This window comes from Drosophila melanogaster, chromosome X (genome assembly GCF_000001215.4).
Source record: "Drosophila melanogaster chromosome X".
Lineage (NCBI taxonomy): Eukaryota > Metazoa > Arthropoda > Insecta > Diptera > Drosophilidae > Drosophila > Drosophila melanogaster.
In genome coordinates, this window is record NC_004354.4 from 21,385,179 (window position 1) to 21,403,509 (window position 18,331).

General features: G+C 42.9%; 4 protein-coding genes, 1 long non-coding RNA gene and 1 other non-coding gene across 9 annotated transcripts, besides 3 other annotated features; 1 reads left to right on the top strand and 5 right to left on the bottom strand.

The window, feature by feature from the left end:
• Positions 1-339: 339 nt before the first annotated feature.
• On the bottom strand, positions 340-2,768 carry Ddx56 (DEAD-box helicase 56). 2 transcript variants are annotated; one of them, NM_078710.4, is made up of 4 exons: positions 2,608-2,768; positions 1,796-2,547; positions 1,172-1,600; positions 340-1,113 (listed from the first exon to the last, which is right to left on the bottom strand). In NM_078710.4, exons 1-4 carry the CDS (start codon positions 2,671-2,673, stop codon positions 678-680), a joined length of 1,683 nt encoding a protein of 560 aa, NP_523434.2. In that variant the 5' UTR covers positions 2,674-2,768; the 3' UTR covers positions 340-677. The 2 variants fall into 2 exon arrangements, with proteins under 2 accessions (NP_523434.2, NP_001285517.1); NM_001298588.1 differs by having other exon boundaries at positions 493-1,113.
• Positions 1,667-1,757, bottom strand: snoRNA:MeU6-A47. Its single transcript, NR_002137.1, has one exon. It is a non-coding gene; the product is annotated as a snoRNA:MeU6-A47 (small nucleolar RNA).
• Positions 2,769-2,887: 119 nt separating the features above from the next.
• Positions 2,888-3,020: a mobile genetic element.
• Positions 3,021-3,798: 778 nt separating this feature from the next.
• Positions 3,799-6,355, top strand: mst (misato). Of its 2 annotated transcripts, none has more exons than NM_001298589.1 (3): positions 3,799-3,914; positions 3,970-4,699; positions 4,759-6,355. In NM_001298589.1, exons 1-3 carry the CDS (start codon positions 3,834-3,836, stop codon positions 5,670-5,672), a joined length of 1,725 nt encoding a protein of 574 aa, NP_001285518.1. In that variant the 5' UTR covers positions 3,799-3,833; the 3' UTR covers positions 5,673-6,355. The 2 variants fall into 2 exon arrangements, with proteins under 2 accessions (NP_001285518.1, NP_523435.1); NM_078711.5 differs by having other exon boundaries at positions 4,759-5,805.
• A 4,124-nt stretch (positions 6,356-10,479) lies between these two features.
• Positions 10,480-10,591: a mobile genetic element.
• Positions 10,592-11,548: 957 nt separating this feature from the next.
• lcs (la costa) lies at positions 11,549-12,138 on the bottom strand. Its single transcript, NM_078712.3, has one exon. The coding sequence runs from the start codon at positions 12,100-12,102 to the stop codon at positions 11,665-11,667; it is 438 nt and encodes a 145-aa protein (NP_523436.1). The 5' UTR covers positions 12,103-12,138; the 3' UTR covers positions 11,549-11,664.
• Positions 12,139-13,356: 1,218 nt separating this feature from the next.
• Positions 13,357-13,387: a mobile genetic element.
• A 1,445-nt stretch (positions 13,388-14,832) lies between these two features.
• Positions 14,833-15,659, bottom strand: lncRNA:CR45500 (long non-coding RNA:CR45500). The gene has a single exon (NR_123978.1). It is a non-coding gene; the product is annotated as a long non-coding RNA:CR45500 (long non-coding RNA).
• A 1,501-nt stretch (positions 15,660-17,160) lies between these two features.
• On the bottom strand, positions 17,161-17,594 carry whe (what else). 2 transcript variants are annotated; one of them, NM_001298590.1, is made up of 1 exon: positions 17,161-17,594. In NM_001298590.1, exon 1 carries the CDS (start codon positions 17,537-17,539, stop codon positions 17,282-17,284), a length of 258 nt encoding a protein of 85 aa, NP_001285519.1. In that variant the 5' UTR covers positions 17,540-17,594; the 3' UTR covers positions 17,161-17,281. The 2 variants fall into 2 exon arrangements, with proteins under 2 accessions (NP_001285519.1, NP_608451.1); NM_134607.2 differs by having other exon boundaries at positions 17,203-17,594.
• Between the last annotated feature and the right edge of the window lie 737 nt (positions 17,595-18,331).

An 18,331-nucleotide genomic window follows, 5' to 3' on the forward strand; every position in this document is an offset into this window, starting at 1 on the left:
TATTTCGCCCCTAATGGTGATCTATTTTTCCTGGGACTCTCGGTGTAATGGACTTTAAATGGTATCCAGCTGCTGCATAATCGTCGCTGTGACCTACGGAACTACTGGCACTTTGGGTAATGTGACTGACTCGTAGATATTTTTTATTTTCATTTTCCGTCCGCTGTCAGAAAAGTTGAGCAAATGATATAGTGCCTTCTGCCTCTATTTGGGTAAGTGGTTACCACTTACCGCCACCCGAACAGCGGCCGTTTTAAGCATATACTTGTCAAGTTTCTGAGTTTAAAAAGACATTCACTTACTTGCTTATCGGCTGGATAAGTACAAACATACACATTTGGCGGGCATGCAAATAAATATATATATATCATCGATAGAGTTAACAAACTACATTGTTAATGTGCATGTGCAATTGGTTATTTTTACAGCCCTATTACAAAATTCTAAATTAACAGAATTTTCATATATATAAAGAAAATAACCTGGGTTTGTCAATCTGCAGCTATCTCCAACATAGGTATATTTTTCGTTTAATTTTACTCATTTCTAATTTAGGGTAAAATAACATTTTTAAAATTCCAAACATCTTCAACGGCCGCTTTTATGTTTGGCTTACATTAACAATATTAACTTTATTTCCTTATTGACTAATGCGACTATAGATACCATTTGCTACCCTACAACGCCTTCTTTTTTCTCCGGTGGGCAGGACGCCGTTTCCCGAAGTCCACCTGGCTAGCCATCAGAGGATCATTGACCTGCCGCTCGAAGGCAGCCTTGGCGGCCGACTGTCGTGGCTGTTTGGCTTCCGAGGCTCCGACAGGGGAAGAGGACGTTCCAACCACTCGCTTCAGGGCCTTTGGCACTATGTACTCGGGCATGTCAGAGAGATGACTCTGTACCTTGATGGCGCGCAGAGGCTTGTCGTGCCGAAGCGCTTGCAGATCGCGTTTGTTCTCCTCGAAAAATGCCTTTAGTTTCTCGCAGTTGAGGATCTCTATCTTTATCTCTCGAATTCGAGTGTCGTGAACAGCTACGCGAGTTGCGGCCCGCCAGCAATCCTGAGCACGATAACGGAAGGACTCAACTTCTTCCATTTTAAACTGGTAGTTCCTGAAGTGATGGCACACTTAGCAATATTACAATTTTGAAGATGTTATTCTATACTCACTTGATGATCTGTTCGCCCTCTTGGGCTGCAAAACTATCGCACAGTTTCTTCTCAACTGAATCGTTTACCTTGGACTCCTTCATGCTGACAAAGGACAAGACGGAGCCCTTGTTATTTCCTCTAGCCGTCCTGCCAGCCCGATGGATATAAGACGTGACATCCCTGGGGAAGTCGAAGTTGATTACGTTGTTCACGCACTGAAAGTCAATGCCGCGGGAAGCACTCGACTCCATGTCGCCGCTTCGAGGAGATTTTCGGTTAGTCGCTGATTTGCCTCCTGGCTTTTCCATATGATGTTCGTCGGAGGCAATGATTATGTCGTAGGTGCCCTTGTTGAACTGGCTAATTGTGTGGATGCGAATGTTGGCAGGCAGCTCGGAGTTCAAGACACAGGCACGGATGCCGAACTGCTCTAGGAACAATCGAACCCTGAAACATTTAAATGGGTAATAATTAGAACGAATTATAGTAAGTATTTAGGGGCGGATGGGAATGCCGTCAGCGAGAAGATTAGTTGCTGGTCATGCGTGCGCCAACTGTTGCCAGCTGCCCACTCCCTGCATTTGTGGTTTAATCATCATTGGCTCCTGTGCATCTAAGGCGGGATTCGTATGGTTTACTCACTTGTAACACCGATCGATGCTGTTCACAAAGATTATGCTCTTGCCGCGTATGAGTCTCAGCTTCAATAAGGCGTACAAGATAGCCGGTTTATCGTTTTCCTCAGCCAGAATGCGCTGGTGCGACAACTGATCTTGCGGCACCAACTCCGGCTCCTCGAGTTTAAGCGTAACCGGGTTGTTCAGGCACAGGCCTTTCATGCGCACCACATCGTCGGTTAGAGTAGCGGAGACTAGGACAGCCTGGTAGATGGGAGGCAGGTGCTTAATCAACCGCTTGAAGTCCTTTTCGTAGCCATAGGCAAACACCAGATCCGCCTCGTCCACCACCAAGGTCTCCACATGCTTCAGATCCACCACGCTACCAGCCTCGGCGTAGGCCAGCAAATTGGCGGGTGTGGCAACCACAATGTCGGGACTTTCAGACAAGGCGTGCCGCTGGGTCACCGTGTCGTTGGAGCTATCGGCAATGTCCGCCACGCGTACAACCTTGCCGCAGGACTCGACCAGCTGCTCGATCACCTTACGGGACTGCCGGCATAGCTCCTTGGTGGGCGCCAGGACCACAGCGCTCACATACTGCTCGCTGGCGTTCAGTTTGGAGTTAAGGATCTTCTGAATCAGTGGCAGGGCGTAGGTGGCAGTCTTGCCGGATCCGGTGCGGGCGCGCACCACCACATCCTTGCCCTCCAGAAGCAGCGGTATCGCCGTCGACTGGATAAGTGTGGGCTGCTGCCAACCCAGCTGGGCCACCGCCTGAAAGATGAGCGCAACACTTTAAAATCTGGAACTGTCGGTCGCAAGCCGGGCACTCACCTTAAGGATGCGCTGATCCAGCTCCAGCTCGTGGAATTGCACCGTTTTCTGGGTCATCTGGCTCATGGTGGGCGACGGTATAAAAAAAAACGCTGGAAAATGCGCAGCGCACGTTTTCTGGCCCAACAAGAAAAAGAGCGAGGCATCGGTCCATTGAATTATCGGCGACTTTATCGGCTTATCGATAGTTGAATTAAACAGTTATTGAAATCTACTTTTAAAGGTAAGCAAATACCTTTAAAAAAAATTTAATATATTCCATTTATTAAATTAAATAAATAAAAAGAGAGAATGCCATAGTCGAGTTCCCCGACTATTAGATACCCGTTACTCAGCTAGTGTGAATGCGAACGCGAAATTTCATCATTTTTCTGGGATATCAATAGCTAATTGGGGAATAAAATTAGAAAAAATTTATAAAGTTTGGCTAGATCGACTCGGCTCCTAATCCTTAATCCTGATCAAGAATATATATACTTTAAATAGTCGGAAATGCTTCCTTCTGCCTGTTACACAATCTAGTATACCCTTTTATTCTACGAGTAACGTGTGTAAAAATCAGCAATTAAATATTTTAACTTAACATTGTATAGCACCTTAACTTCTTTTCTAGTTTATTAGAGAAATCTCATAATTCGCTCTTTTCTGACTTATTTATCCTCCGTCTGAATGGATATGTGAATCTATGGGAATCGACAATTTCTTTAAAAATACGTTTAAGCCGACTTATAGCTTCTTCTTTCGGAGATCCTATTTATAAGGTTTCACCGTATCGACCGAAAATAAAATCCGTTGCAATCCAATAACTAAACAATTGGAGCCACAAACGCTACCGTTCTTTTTTGAGATTTTACCGTATGACTTGATAAGTTTGCAATCGGCTTTTGCGGGTTACATATTAAGGTTGTTATGCTCTATTGTAAAAATTCCTCGTATTTCTTATGTTTTTTTTCTCAATGTGATAGACATTAAGGTCATATCGATATATTTACATACATAAGTAAAATTAATAAACATAACATATTCCTATAAAACTTTCAAAATATATAAATCTTTTTTGCAGTTATAAATAATATTTTTAAATATATTTATTTTTAATACAGAGTATCCAATCAACGAAATTAAGAACGCTTATTACCGCACACAGCTATCGATATATCCGCGAAAATCGATAGTTCCGCGGGCTCGCGCAATTGCATCCGAATTAGTCACTTTCGCCGGCTGTTATGGACTATACACGTGAAATTTTGACCTTCCAGTTCGGAACGTACGCGAATTACGTGGGCACACACTTCTGGAACCAGCAGGTGAGTTGTCCTACCCACTTGGCAGCCGGGAGCCTCACGAATTACACATTTCCAGGAGGCCAACTTTAGGTACGGAGACGAAAGCGAACAGGTGGCCGAGGAGCAGCTGCCCAACAATGATATTTTGTACCGTGAAGGGCGCAACGACCTCAATCGTACCACCTACACGCCCCGCCTGCTGTCCGTGGATTTGTCCGGGACCCTGGGACATCTGCCGGTGACCGGCGAGCTGTACGGCAATTTTGTGCAGCGTGATGAGGAGTTGCTGCCCCTGAGCACCGGAGAGGAATTGGAACAGGTTCGCAAGCGGGCAGAGGAGAGCGGCGTATGCTCACCGGAGCAGCTGGAAGTGCAGGAGCAGTCGAAGGCCTCCATTTCCGAATATCAGCGGGATCTGCTCAAGAATGCTGTGGTGCCCGAGAAGAACTATCAGCTGGCAGCGACGGCAAACAGTTGGGTGGACTTCCTTTACGCCAGGTATCACCCGAGAACCTTGAATGTCTTGCCGGGGCTGATCCGAGATCCGACTGCCCAAGCCCTGGGTACCTACTCTGCCGGAACAGAAATGTGGCAGGAAGTCTCCTTCAACGAGGAGTTCTGCGATCGTATCCGTTTGTATGTAGAGGAGTGCGATGGCCTGCAGGGCTTCCACGTGCTGTTCGACATTGACGATGGCTTCGGCGGACTGGCTGGGAAGTGCCTGGAGCACCTCAACGATGAGTACAGCCGGGCGAGTTTCGCGCTGCCACTTCACTATCCCAGGATCACTAGTTATCCCCAAGCGGGTAAGTAAGGTGATTTTTAAAGAAATCTAGCATATTAACACAGTTTGCCCAATTCCCAGATACCCGCCTGTCGCACAGCATTCGGGTGGTAAACAATGTGTTGGGCTACCACCAACTCAGCGAGCAGGCTTTGATGTTCACGCCGCTATCCACGCTGGAGACCATCTGGCGAAACAATAATCTGAAGTCGCGCAGTCTGCCGGGACTCCAGTGGGAGACGGATAACCTCTACCAGACATCAGCGCTGCTGGCCGCCTTTTTCGACACGGCCACCTTGAGTTACCGCCTGCGGCAAACGCCAGAATCTTTGCTACGCTTTTGCGAATGCGTCACTCCAGCGGGCAGAAAGATGACCGCCGCTGGATTGGCTCTGCCATTTGGGCTGAGGGAGGGTCAGGATCTGATAGAGTTTCTAGACCAGAGTGGCGACCACGCGCTGCTCACACAACTCACACCGGGCTGTGAGCCTGGCACATCCTACGTGGTGCAATCAGTGACGGCTCGTGGCATTCCCGCGGAACGTTTGAAACGGCCCAGGGAGCTGGCCGGCGATCAACTTCGGATGGCTGCCTATAGCTGCGATAGTATATCCCATATGCTGCAGCTATACTACCAGTGCACCTATCATGGAAGTGTTACAAATGCGGCAGCCACACCACTGCCACTAAAGACACAGCTACCTTTTCCTTATGAAATGTTTGCAGCCGGTATATCACGCGATGGCTACCGCTTGCCTGAGGGGGCGGAACGCGAGACGGGTAGTCGTGTGGATTCGGCACCCATGCTGGCCGCCGTACAGAACTCCACCAAGCTGGGCGAGCATCTGGACAATGTGCACGCCCAATCGCATCGAGTGCAGCTGGCCAAGTTGCAAGCGTACTCTAATTCTGGATTGGAGCGGGATGAGTACGATACGGCGCTGGATCAGCTGCTTGAGTTCCGCGACCTTTACGCAGACTCGCAGTATCTATAGGATGCTGTGGTTTTGGAAACTAAGATTTTGTGATAAGCCTAGGATTATGTACACAAAAAACACTCGTATACAGTCGAATTCAAGATGAATATGTCATTTTATATTGCCTCCGAATTATATTTTCGTTTAGTTCAAACGACATAATTTGATTAGTTCTTGTGCATTTATTTCTGTTAAATTGTAATTCCCTTAGAATTCCTATATCTCTTTTATTTTTACGACTCTCGTGAAGATTGTTGTAACCAAACTCAACCTATCGATGCATATATTATTTGCTTAGCTTAAAATGTTCTCGAAACCATTGTTACGGCCTGTATGTATAAGCTTAATGTGCCATGCTCCTTGTCCTCTAAGGTGTCAGGTTGGTTAGCTTTACCCGGAGCGGAAGTTGATGGGCTGTGGCCCCACCCGCGGCACTTTGTGATTGGCAGTCTCGGAAGCGGCTTTGATATTTTCGCGTTTCCAGGAAAGCGAGGAAAGTAAAAAACAAAACAAAACAAAACAAAAACAATGTTGTCTGGGCAGAGAATTTTGAGAGTCGTCAATGAAGTTTCTAATAACGCAGAATGGTCGAAATGGCCAATTTGATAAGTATTTAAAAAAAATGTTTAATTCTGAGCGGTAAAACGTTTGTGACTACAAGGTCTATAATTACATCGATTTATATCTTTAGTTTCTCAGCTGAATTCTTGGAATTTATCTGCTGTTAAAAACCTTGTCTTAAACTATTTGCTTACTATAAACATTTTGATTGGCGTACTAATGTTAATGGTGTTAAAAAACATTTTAGGGATAATATGTAATAAAAGGTGTTTGAGCTTGGAAATCGTTAATCTCATTATATCTCATAATAAATGTTGGCTTTCATCGTTAGGAAGTTATTAAATTATGCGTGCCGGATGGGCTATTTCGCCCACTGTGCGACCATGACGACATGGACGTGCCTAAAGAAATCGGTGAATTTTTATTTGCATGGCAATCAATTTTTATTCCTGCTATCCTGGAAAAGGCCAGGGGCATATTAATTTATTGAAAAGGTCTTTATTAAAAAGGATAGACTCTATAGTCAAAAAACTGAACTAACTGTTTTGGGACTAATGAGTTTTTACTTGCACTAAACATAAATTAAAGGGATGTGTGCTTTTATTTCTGAATTACTTTTATCTATGTAATTTGTCAGCTTTTTTACAGATTTTCTTTTTAAAACTCTTGCCTTTATGAAATATAAAAAAAAATATAAAACAATCGCTATGCTTTCATATCAAACACAAATAACGCCACGGACCTACGCAACCACTGGGTAACCGGAATTCGGTCTTTTGAATTGGTTGCCATCTTCTCCGTTGACCCCAAGGACCCTTCCTGGTCGACTTCACCTTTCCGCGACGTCTACGTGCGGCTACTGGCCGCTTTGTTTAACCTTAACCCTTACGGATCGGATCGAATTGGATCGGGAGCTGGGCCGCTTAATTTATACGAAAATTTATTGTCAATAAAGCGGCAGTAATTGAAATCTCAACGGGAGTAAATCACAATTTTATGGACTGCTAACGGGCGGCGACTAGGTGGATGGGATTGGGATTGGGATTAGGGCCTGGAGAAGGGGGTTCATAATTTGGGCGAGTGTTTTCCGTTTGCCGGTCAAGTTTTCCGCACCAGCCCTGCGTCCTGCGTCCACATTGTTTTGCAAATTAAATTTCAATTTGATTGGCACCGCTCCTTTAACATTCTGCCGTCTTTTTAGCACAGGTCCTTAAAGCAGCTGCTGTTCTCTAGCTGCTGCTGGTGTACTTCCGGGGAAAAAGGACCAAATCCGAAATTAAAATTACGCCAACGACTTTAATGGAATATGTGCGTGGAATTCGAAATGCCAAATTGAATAGCCTGCCGAGCTAGTGGAGTGTATATATTTCGTATATTGTTTTTTGCAGCTTTTAATTTTGTTTCGTTTTCGTTTTCATTTTCGATTCGGACCGGTCCGGTCCGGTTCGGTCTGCATGTGAATTGGGACGAGTCCTTGCATTAGCATGCAGTCCTGTCACTGCACATCCAGCCGCCACTCACTCCACCTGCAATACATGTATTTGATTAATGTGGGCTGCACCAGCTCTGATCCAAACACTGGGCCACTCACTGGGTGTCAACTTCTGTAGAATTTAAATTTAATAATCAGGCAGATCTTTAAGCGCCTGGAATGTGGGCATAAAACCAGGCGAGGCATGTAAAATAGTTTCATTTTGTAGGCCAAATTTGCACAGCTCCAATCTAAAACGTAAAAGAAGAAGTTAATATTTTAACTGGGACACAGGGACACTGGGACACTGGTAGGTACACTGAGAACGAAATGCATAATTGCATTGGAATTTAATGTCATCATAAATTCGTAATTATTTAAAACTCAAAATGCCTTAAACCTGAAGTTATTCAACATGCACATATGTATGTAAGGAATGTTGACGGCTGTATCCGGCAGCTAGTCACCTTCCAGGTGGCAAGTGTCAGGAGCGCTAATGAGCTTGGGTAGGAAGAGAACACTGTGACGAGTTCTGTACGGATTTCGGAGGCCAGAAATGGGAGCCATTGGTGGATTACTTATGGATCGCTCTACATTGATCCAGATCCTATGATCGAATAAGACACCAAGATCTGGGACAGTGTCGGTGGGTTCTCTGGTGCAGTTATGTGCTAATACGTCGCGAGCCTGATCTAATCAGTATTAAGCAGTAGCTTCTTGGCTTGGCATCAGGAACGATGGTTATTGAAGTCGAGCTGGAGCTGCTTGTAGAAATTAAGCGAGTCTAAGTGCATACACAACTTAACTCACTCACTTGATCTAAGATGGTTAATAGTATTAGGCCAGTATAACTGGCTCGAGGAACTCATTGAGGATATGGTTTTAGATTGTACTAATTAGATTCGATTCATTTATAAAGGATTCCATATTAGCAAGGCTGAAGGGATTCCAATGACTTCAAGTTTTTGGATTAGTATGTGATGTGATGGCTATTATTTAACGCATAAAAAACTAGTTTTTTTTTTTTATAGGAATATAGGCATTTATTAAATATCAATAAAGTTGCCATACATGTTAAGATATATTTGTTAACATTTTTTCTTTATATAAAATTTCATTTCGAATTAGTTTTATTCAACAGATCTCGCTTTTAAGTTGACTATTATTTTTGACTCCACTCAGCTGTATGATTTAATGATTTATGATCAATCTATGATTGCGAGAATCTACCGCGCAATTTTTTAATCGGTTTCCAGGTTTCCCGATTTAGAGTTGACTAGTTGACTAGTAAAGTAAAGCACACAGTAATGTAATCCTAACGTTTCTCTCTGTATCCTGAGCTCCGTTATCCCTTTATCCCTTCGTTTTCAATTAGCTCCTTCAATTACTCAGTTGGTCAGCTACTTAAGTGCTCGGCTTGTTCGCCCACGCGGCAGTTGATTTTTAATTTCTGCCCGTCTTGGCAGCCCCCATCATCCGCACCCGGCTATATCTGTGGTTCCATCGCCGTCTGGGCACTTCATCATCCGGCGAAGGTACTCGGAGGCGGCGTCCGACACTCGGCTCCCGCGGCCAAAACAAACTTAACAAAGTTAGCTAAATTTGGCCGAAGGCGTCATTTTAACTGCCGCTTACTACCACCCACTCATTCGGCTGCCACCCACCGCCCTTCGATGTCGACATTTCAATGCCTTTTTAATCTAGAACAAAAGCAAACTTAATTTGCCACAACATCTGAGGAGATAGCAAAAGGACGACAGCAGAGGGCCAAAGGAGGGCTAGCACGGGAATGCCATCCTGTATTGTACTCGGGGAAATTAGAGGTCTCGGCGGTTGTGGTAAGTAAACATTCTCAAATATACCCGTTTAACATTCATATATTTATGTGCACTAACTAGGTTGATGTATAGTGTAAATTTCGTAGTATATTTTACCATTCTATTAAAATTAATTTATTGCGTCAGGTGTAATAGTAATACATTTTTTCTTAACCATTTAACTAGGTTTATTGTTTGAGTGTATGCGAAAAGGAGAAGAGAACGATTGTGAGAACGTCACTTGGCACATAATTTAATTACAACAACACTTTTCGAGGCCATAGCCATCCAGGAGGCGATGACACTTTGAAGTTAACCACCCACCAGCACCCACAGCCCAGGCACCCAACCCATCCAACTACCCAACAGCCCAACCGCCCAACCGCCCAGCCACCTCCCCCCATGCGACTTCACCACTCAACTCCAGGAGTCGAGTGTTGAATGAGCAACAACTTTCGAGTGCAACGCGTCCTGAATTGTAATTAGTGCCCAGGAGCAGCCAGTTGGAGCCGAATTGGGGAGGGTTTTTTTGGCCAGTTCATTTGAAATGGGTACGGAAGGTATGGAGGGGCGCCTCCAGAAGATGGCTTCACTTGATTTATGGAGCGCGCGAATTTGTAATTGTTATTACGTGTAAATGCTCCACTTCAAAACAATCAACTCGCTTCTCGTTTGCCCCTTTTCACCAAACCGTATCCCAAATGCGGCATCCTGGCCATAAATTAGTTATCGGTGCTAATTGTTGAATGGATGAAGCGTGATTTGATAAGGACGTAACTGGTGGTAATTGAGGAAAAGACAACTATCGTTGGCCCACTGCCGACCAGGTTGTCTACTTAAACAATATATAAGGGGGGAAAAATTATCAGATTTCAATCAAAAATAAGCCGCTACAGCATTCGACATAAAAACAAGAGGGAATCTTATAGTCGAGTTCGTAGAGTTATTTTCGATAAAATATCGAAAAATGGTTCAAAAATGTGGCCGTGGCAGTTTTGTGCGGTTTTAGGGCGTTAGAGTGGTCGTGGCAAAAAGTTTTTTATTGTACATCGATAGGAATTTACAAGACTAATAAAAATGTAAAAAAATTGTGGGCGGCTATTGATTCTGATCAAGAATATATATACTTTATATATTCAGAAGCGAATGTACATACTGTATGTATGTGTATATGTATATATGTATATATACACAAATTCTTCTACATGCTATCTACATGCTAATACTAATGAGCCATAATGCTTTAAACTGTCACAATCATATACACTTCAATCGTTCCTTATCACATACAATTTATTGTATAATACATATCATTCCAATCCAAGAATGCAACATTTTGGAGTGGCTTATATTCAATATCTAAAGTAACCAGAACTGAGAAATAGCACGTTACTCATACACATACATTAAAGTGTTTTTTTTTTTCAAATTTCTTTTTATAAGAAACCGTAGACCTGGAAACACATCCTGAAAACAAGAGTATTTATTAGAGGACACCCTAAACGCCTTTGTTCACTGGCACATAACCAGTTGAGTGAATGCGTGTGTGTTCGTTATGGCAAAGCCATAATCTTGTTGTTTTATAACTTTTAATGCCTCCTAATCCAGTTGCTGCTCCTCGGGCTCATCCTTTTAAGCTTCTGTACCTTCTTCTTGGATTCCACTAGCGCCAGTTCTGTCGCAAATTGACCAAATGCACTTAATTGGTAAACAATTTGGCTTTCACCCAAGCGAGAAACGAGGCCGGCTCGAATAAGTTCGATTCCAATTGGCCCGGGGAATGATTTGCTTCAAATTCTCAATGCACTTCCTAATCGCCAGTGGATAATTTAGCACTGGCATTGCATAATGCCATTTAACTAATTGTTCTAAAATTACTTAACTCACGAAAAGTTTTAGTATTGGCCGAAGTAATTAAATGGCTCGCGTGGTACTCGCATGTACCTTCTGGCTTGATACATCAAGTTGATCATAAGCCAAACATGGATGAAGATCCTTTGGATAACTATTTGGCATTCAAGGATTAACTTAGATAAAAAAATCACGATTGAGCTAAAAAAAAAAATTTATTACGCACAGATTCGCTTTTTGATATATACAATTATTTATGAACCCGGAATAGCCGAATGGGCAAAACTCGAAGGGGAACATGTCAAGCGATTTATTCTGTGGAGGATGCTGTGGATGATTCCGTCGAGGATTCCGTAGAGGACTCTGTAGTGGAGGACACTGTAGTGGACGAAGCTGTCGTGGTGGAAGTGCTTGTTGAGGCCTCAGTTGTCGTGGATGTGGTTTGGTTGGATGGAGGTCCCCATGGTTTGGGGCCTCCTGGTCCACCTGGTCCTCCTGGGCATCCTGGTCCTCCTGGGCCTCCTGGTCCTCCTGGTCCTCCTGGGCCTCCTGGGCCTCCTGGTCCTCCAGGTCCTCCAGGTCCGCGACCTCCTGGGCCACCTGGTCCGCCAGGTCCACGTCCTGGTCCTCCGCGACCACGACCTGGTCCACCAGGTCCACCAGGTCCACCGGGACCCCAAGGACCAGGTCCTTGGGCGGAGGCCACTGCGACCAGGGCAACAAGAGTAACAAGGATAAGGGTACGCATTTCGTTATCTGATAGTTAACGACTCGAACTGATCTCGGCATTACTTGGCATCGGTATATATACCCACCGTCTGCTAAAAGTCTCGGTGGCACATGTGTTCCATCGGTGACGTTTGCGCGTTGAGCAAACTAACGTCAGTGTGGATTTGTAAATTCCACTTTCCAAGTCAGTCACTTCGCAATTGACATTGGCCTTCACTCTGGGGTTCTGTCAGATGGAAAGAATATGAGTTTGTAGACAATGGTTGATTCATGTTTAGGTTTATTTCCAAAATTGTTGGTTACAAAGCTTTGTTAATGAGTCTATAAAAAATATATACTCTTCTCTATTTTTTCTGAATTTAATAAATTATTCATATTGAAATGGTACTATTACACATATTTGAAAATAAAGTTTTATAAAATTGAATGCTGGATAAATGCGTCTTAAAATCAATTGCATCTAAAACTATTTCAGTTCAGAACTTAACAATGCTTTTACCTTATGGTAGTAAAGTACGAATAATTTCTACCAGCTGTTTGGATTGCTTTATGGATCTTACATAAAGGAATCAGCAAGTTCCGTGAGCCATTATCTAGCTAAATATTTGCGCTCCATCCATATGTGATGAACTTTGTGGCCAGGCGTCAGTGGACTTGATGTTTATAAACCATCAATCGTGTCTTTGACAAGAGTGTGAATTACCTAAGAATAAGGATGTTTGAACAAGTGGTTCCGTTAGGCTTTAATGAAAGTCAAATTTGCAAACACGTAAAGTTGAAAACAACTAAGGAAAGAGAAATCGTAAGAAATTCTGGAAAGTCTATTATATAAATCTTTAAGTTGTTAATACTACAGAAATGACTTACTTAACATGAATTCAGTGCATTCTTACTATATGTCGATAGTAAAAAAATCCTCTTGGGGCTATATTACCACTTACCACTTATTAGTGCTTTACTCAAAACTCAATATAATGTGACGATACATCTATGTATATGCTTATGTACACTAGTCGGCATAAGTATTTTGACAATATAAACGCAGTAAAACTTTAAAATATTTTGATATGACAACAATGATTTTTGTTGTTGTGTGTAAGTAACATAAATTTAAAAATTAACTAACGAAACTTAAAAATATATAAACAATTTAATGAAATATGATGATTTTTTGTATTGGCTTAAAGTTTTTGACAAGCCTTTAACACCTCAGTAAATAAGTTTAATTGAAGCTGGAGCTTAGGAGTAGGGAACCAATTAATAAAATATATATCCACCTTTGGCATAAATAACTTTTTGAAGTCGGTCCTTTACTGAATCCACCAAATTGTAAAGGATCTCTGGATCCTTCCTCTCTTTTCGGAAGGCTGGTGGTCAGATACCACTGAGATTGGTGTTTTGGAAGAGGATTTTTTTAAATTCCCGTATAAGGATTCTGTCGTCAGCGAATGTTGTTTTGCGCCTAGGTTTAGTTCTTTTTAAATTTTTCAAAACTTTTTAATTTGATAATACACAGAATGGCGTGACAAATTAAACTCTTTCGCAATGTTTTTTTTACTTTAATTCCAACGTTAAATTGTGCTACCATTAATCCATTAATCTAATAAACAAACTTAACTTTTTACACATACCTATTAATTATTTTTTTTGTTTTTAATAACGTTTAATAACCAAAAAAAAAAAAATAATAATAACCAATATATTAAAGCTCAAAAGCAGGATACCATTTAGTAAATGGTTGTCTGCGTGCATTCTTGTAAGTAGAAAGGGAATGCAATGGGTAAGCCGTAAACAAATTTGCATTTGGTGTGCTAAATGTTCATTCATCATTCATGAGCAATGCAAATGCTCATCGTTTCGCTCTGTTTGTTAATGTCAAGCGCAAGTAAGTTTTAAAAGAAGCAGGCTATTTTGTCAAAATAGTTACTGGTGTAACTGGTGTATGTGATATGTATTTCCTCTTATTTTTTTTTTTTGGCTACGCAAATGTTCTAGAAATAAAAGCGAACGTTATTGGCCGTGGAGGTAAGTGAAATTTCATCAAGGTTTTTGTTTGTATACAAAGTTCGTCTTCTTTCTAATAGTATGATTTACATGCATCGTTCTCTCAGCAACCAACGACCCCGAATATTTTCTAGGAATTTACGCAACTGTCATTTGCAGTGTTGAAAAGTGTTTTTGTTCAATTATTTCCATCCGATGCCAGTAGCGTTTCGGTTCTCTCCGGCTTCACCGTTTCGCTCGCTCGCACATATGCATACCATGAAGTTGTTGTTGTTAATTGGAATAAATTGCTTCGGTGCTTTATTTAAAGAGGAATTTGTTTTGTTGCAGCATCGTACAACAAAATGCTTAATTAAGTTTTTGGTCTTGTTGCTTCAATTGTTATTTGTCTACACTTTTTTCAAATGCCTCTGGCTCTGTGTGTGTGTGAGTGTGGAAGCGTCTGCGCGAGTGTGCAATTGAGAATGCCGGTATAGAACAATGGCTGTTTAGAGCTGCTTTACACACGTAGAAATGATACCCTAAATGAGTTCTTTGAAAACATCCGTCCGTCAGTCCGTCCGTCTGTCCGTTCATACGAACGGTGTTATATCCGGAACTAAAAAAGCTAAAAAAATTAAGATTTGGTATAGGAACGAACACTTAGTACCTTTTATTTCCTTGATCTTTATTGTTCGTCCATTTTACACTCGATCTCCCGTGGAGGGTTACTCCTCCGAAACGTCACCGTTCCCAGACTAGGGTTAACAGGTGCTGGGCTGCCCTTGCTCGTCGCAACCTTCTGTCGCGGCCGGTCCCGCCAGACGCCTGTTCCGCTCCTGCAGATGCTCCGTGCAATCGTCCGGCTCACGCCACAGTCCCTGTACCGAGTCAAATGGACGGGCCTGCTCGACAGCGTTGTATCTGCTGTCCTGCGGCTCGTGTTGTCCTGATCGATGTGGGCTGCGCTGCTGGGTGCTATACTCGTTGGGCTGGGAATTATTGTCGTCCGCGGACTCACGGTAGTCAATGGTTGCCTCTTCCAGGCTATCGCCGGGCGAGATGACAACGCGTTAACCAGACGTCTGCTCTGACTGGTCGTGCCGGCACCACGCCTGCTCAGGCGATCGCTTGGTCTACGTTACGAGAACATTAAAACAGTCGACACGGCCTTCACCACAATCCCACCACACACGTGGGTCCTTGCTAGGATTTTGCACTCCTGCTCACACGATAGCGGACTCGCCGGGCTAAAGCCAGGGTCTGGTCTCAATTCGTAGTGTAGCAAGGCGACGCAACTTAGCCCTATTCGGAGACTTTTCGTGCCCCGAACGTCTCGACCTAGCGATCTTGTTCCTTATTAACTCTTAGTGCTACAGCTCCCTTGTTGCGTCGAACATTGACTTTTCAGCGCTCGGCCGGCTTATGTATGCCTCCCTAACCCGCTATTCCTCGATATTTCCAGTCTCCAGAACCAAACTGCACGGTTTTACCGTTATCCAGGTCCAAAGTCCAGCTTGGTACCGTTGCTTTCCTTAAATCGGCACGCCGACGCTCTCAGTTCTCCTGTAGTCCCGCTCTACTTTGTTCCGTCTCACTGTTTCTCTCTCTAACTCTCTTTCTACAGACTCCGTTCCTCCAAACTCTCTTCCTACGGAATCTGTCTCTCCAAACTCTCTTTTGTCCAAATTGTACGTTTCGCACTGTCGTTACTAAACTCTTATTAGTGCGCAACTGGTCGATTTTCGTTGCATTTTGAGTGAAATTAAAATAGCCACACTTAGTTTTTCAGCTTTTTGTTTTCGTCGTTTTTTGTCTGCGATTTTCACATTCTTGTTGTTGCTTCCCGGTGGGCGGATGCTCGGCGTGTGGGCCCTGTAAGGGTTAAGCTGCTAAGCCACTGTGGGCAAAAAGCCGAAAGAAAAACAAAAGAAAAGTTTTATTTGCATTTTTTTGGCATTTCGCTGCCAAAGGAAAGTGAAGCGAAGTCTGCAGGTATGCGATGCGGCAATTCCTGGCCCAGAATCCAAAATCCAGGATCCTTCTGCAGGATGGCTTTCCGGCCCAGGGGAAGGTCCCCGTTCACGTGAAACTTGTTTCATCTTGAAAAGTACAACACAAAAAAATTAAATAAAATAAAATGCGGGGAAAAAACCAAACTCATTTTACACAGATTCCTCGTCGTTTCCACTTTTCAACTTCCTTCAGCCAAGCCACTCAAACCCATTTCTCTACATATAACCAATTGAAATGAATTTGTATCCTGTGGACACACACACACACACACACACAGCCGCACGCATGCAACAACAACAAGGAGAGCAACAAGGACGAAAGAGGCGAAAACTTTGCCGACAAACTTTGACTTTGGTTATTGTTACAGTTTAACTTTGTTGCCTTTGCTATTCATCGTTTTGGTCTTATTTTGGCAGTCACTTTTTTGACAGGATATGCGCTATCTGATTACCCATTCGAAAATTATATTGTACATACATATGTGTTTTTGTTGGATAAAAAGGGGGATATATAAATTTAATTTTTTGAAACCAGTTATCGGTGGTTTTTATACAGTTGCATAATTTATCAGTTGTCACAATTATCATTTCGAAATATCCTTTGATTTGTACCTAATCATTTAAAGCCATTTAACAAATAGTTGTTATCTTAATAGCTTATTATCTAGTTGCCTTGTTAGTTACGTAGCTTTACGCTCTTTGAAAGTAATATTTTATGCTGTTCTTTTTTGCTTTTAATTCATACGTACAATAGGTATTTCCAAGTCGTGTGGGTACTTCCTAACGCCTTCAGCTGCTTCAGCTTATTGTTGGTGTCTTCGCTTTGTTGTACCGCTGTTGCCCTTGTTGCTTTTGTTTCGCCCGATGTTGCTGGTGTCGCCAAACGCAGACGTCGCCGTCTTCTGCCTTCCAAAAAGTGGGGTGGCAGCTGGAGGGGGCGTGCCAAAGGGAAACTTTTCAAATAAAATGATTTCTTATTTAGGCAACCGATTTGAGACACGCCCCCACACCCACACCCAGGCCCATTTCCATTTCCATTCCTCGGGCAGGAGCAACGCAACCATTACTCGGAGTTCGAAATGGAAATCGGTGCAGTTAATGGAATCGGTGGACGGTTTTATATATTGAAATAAGCAGAATATATATCTTTATTTAAAGATTTTTGAATGTTTTTACATGAAGGACTCGGCGATCGAGTTTCTAGGCGGACGCCTCACTGGAGGACTCGCTGGAGCTCTCCTGGGAGGAAGAGTCTTCGGAGGAGGATGAGTTGCCACCTTGGGGAGGTCCTTGTGGGAGTCCCTGGGGAGGTCCCTGAGGTATTCCCTGCGGCGGCTGGAGTCCTCCAGAGCCCTGAAGTGGTCCCAGACCTCCCTGCGGAAGTCCTGGAGGACGACGTCCTTGGACAGCAGCCAGAGCCACCATGGCGAGCACAACGATGAGGAAGATTACACGCATTTTGATTTTGTAGATGATTGACTTAGCAAATTCAATTGACTTCACCAACTGCACCCGAGCCCTATATATACCTCGGAGATCTCTACGGAATCGGATCTATTGCAGGTGTTTTGCAATTCTATGTTTTCGATGGACAAACAGAAGCATTGTGCAAACAGCGATGACCCAAGTGAAGTTGTGTAAACCCTTCATAATGGAAATACTTGGCCAACTGGTGATCTTAAAATATTAAACAAACTAACCTCGTGGTTGTGAAACTTTAGATTCATTATATTTATACTTACTTCCTAAAGCTATTCCGGGTGATCTAATGAATAAAATGTAGATTTATTGGAACAGCTTTAGGTTTTTTCGTTTCTTTTTTATTTTAGCAAAGTATCTAACTATAAGATTTCTGTTTCATAGATTTTTCTTTTCCGTAAATATGCATTTTGATTTAGCTTAAAGCTTTTCTCGGCACACCCAAGATGGGGAAATATAAAAATGGCAATGAAATAAAGTCGGGCAAAACAATTGAGCTGAAACCTTAAGCTCTTTGCTGGGATTTGGCCAAAAAAAGTGGAAAGTACTTGCACTTGTCTCGCCCCCACAAATCCCACACTCCGCGCATTTCTAAGATCCTGGAGCATTTGCCACTTGGATGATACACCTAACTTATAAAAATTTCTGCACATGATTCCGCTTTATTGCTTTATGACCGTGTGTGAGTTCTACTTGGAAATTCATATCTCTGGTACTAAACAAATGTTTCAACATTGAGCTTCGGCTTCTTGCTTTCCGGTTTTTTGCAAC

Excerpts from the sequence above, each read along its gene's own strand:
- Ddx56 (NM_078710.4), bottom strand. The coding sequence starts at position 2,673 with ATGAGCCAGATGACCCAGAAAACGGTGCAATTCCACGAGCTGGAGCTG. Across the intron at positions 2,548-2,607 it reads TGGATCAGCGCATCCTTAAG|GCGGTGGCCCAGCTGGGTTG; the intron begins GTGAGTGCCCGG and ends CTCATCTTTCAG. Across the intron at positions 1,114-1,171 it reads GAGGGCGAACAGATCATCAA|GAACTACCAGTTTAAAATGG; the intron begins GTGAGTATAGAA and ends CCATCACTTCAG.
- mst (NM_001298589.1), top strand. The coding sequence starts at position 3,834 with ATGGACTATACACGTGAAATTTTGACCTTCCAGTTCGGAACGTACGCG. Across the intron at positions 3,915-3,969 it reads CACACTTCTGGAACCAGCAG|GAGGCCAACTTTAGGTACGG; the intron begins GTGAGTTGTCCT and ends ACACATTTCCAG. Across the intron at positions 4,700-4,758 it reads CACTAGTTATCCCCAAGCGG|ATACCCGCCTGTCGCACAGC; the intron begins GTAAGTAAGGTG and ends CCCAATTCCCAG.
- lcs (NM_078712.3), bottom strand. The coding sequence starts at position 12,102 with ATGCGTACCCTTATCCTTGTTACTCTTGTTGCCCTGGTCGCAGTGGCC.
- whe (NM_001298590.1), bottom strand. The coding sequence starts at position 17,539 with ATGCGTGTAATCTTCCTCATCGTTGTGCTCGCCATGGTGGCTCTGGCT.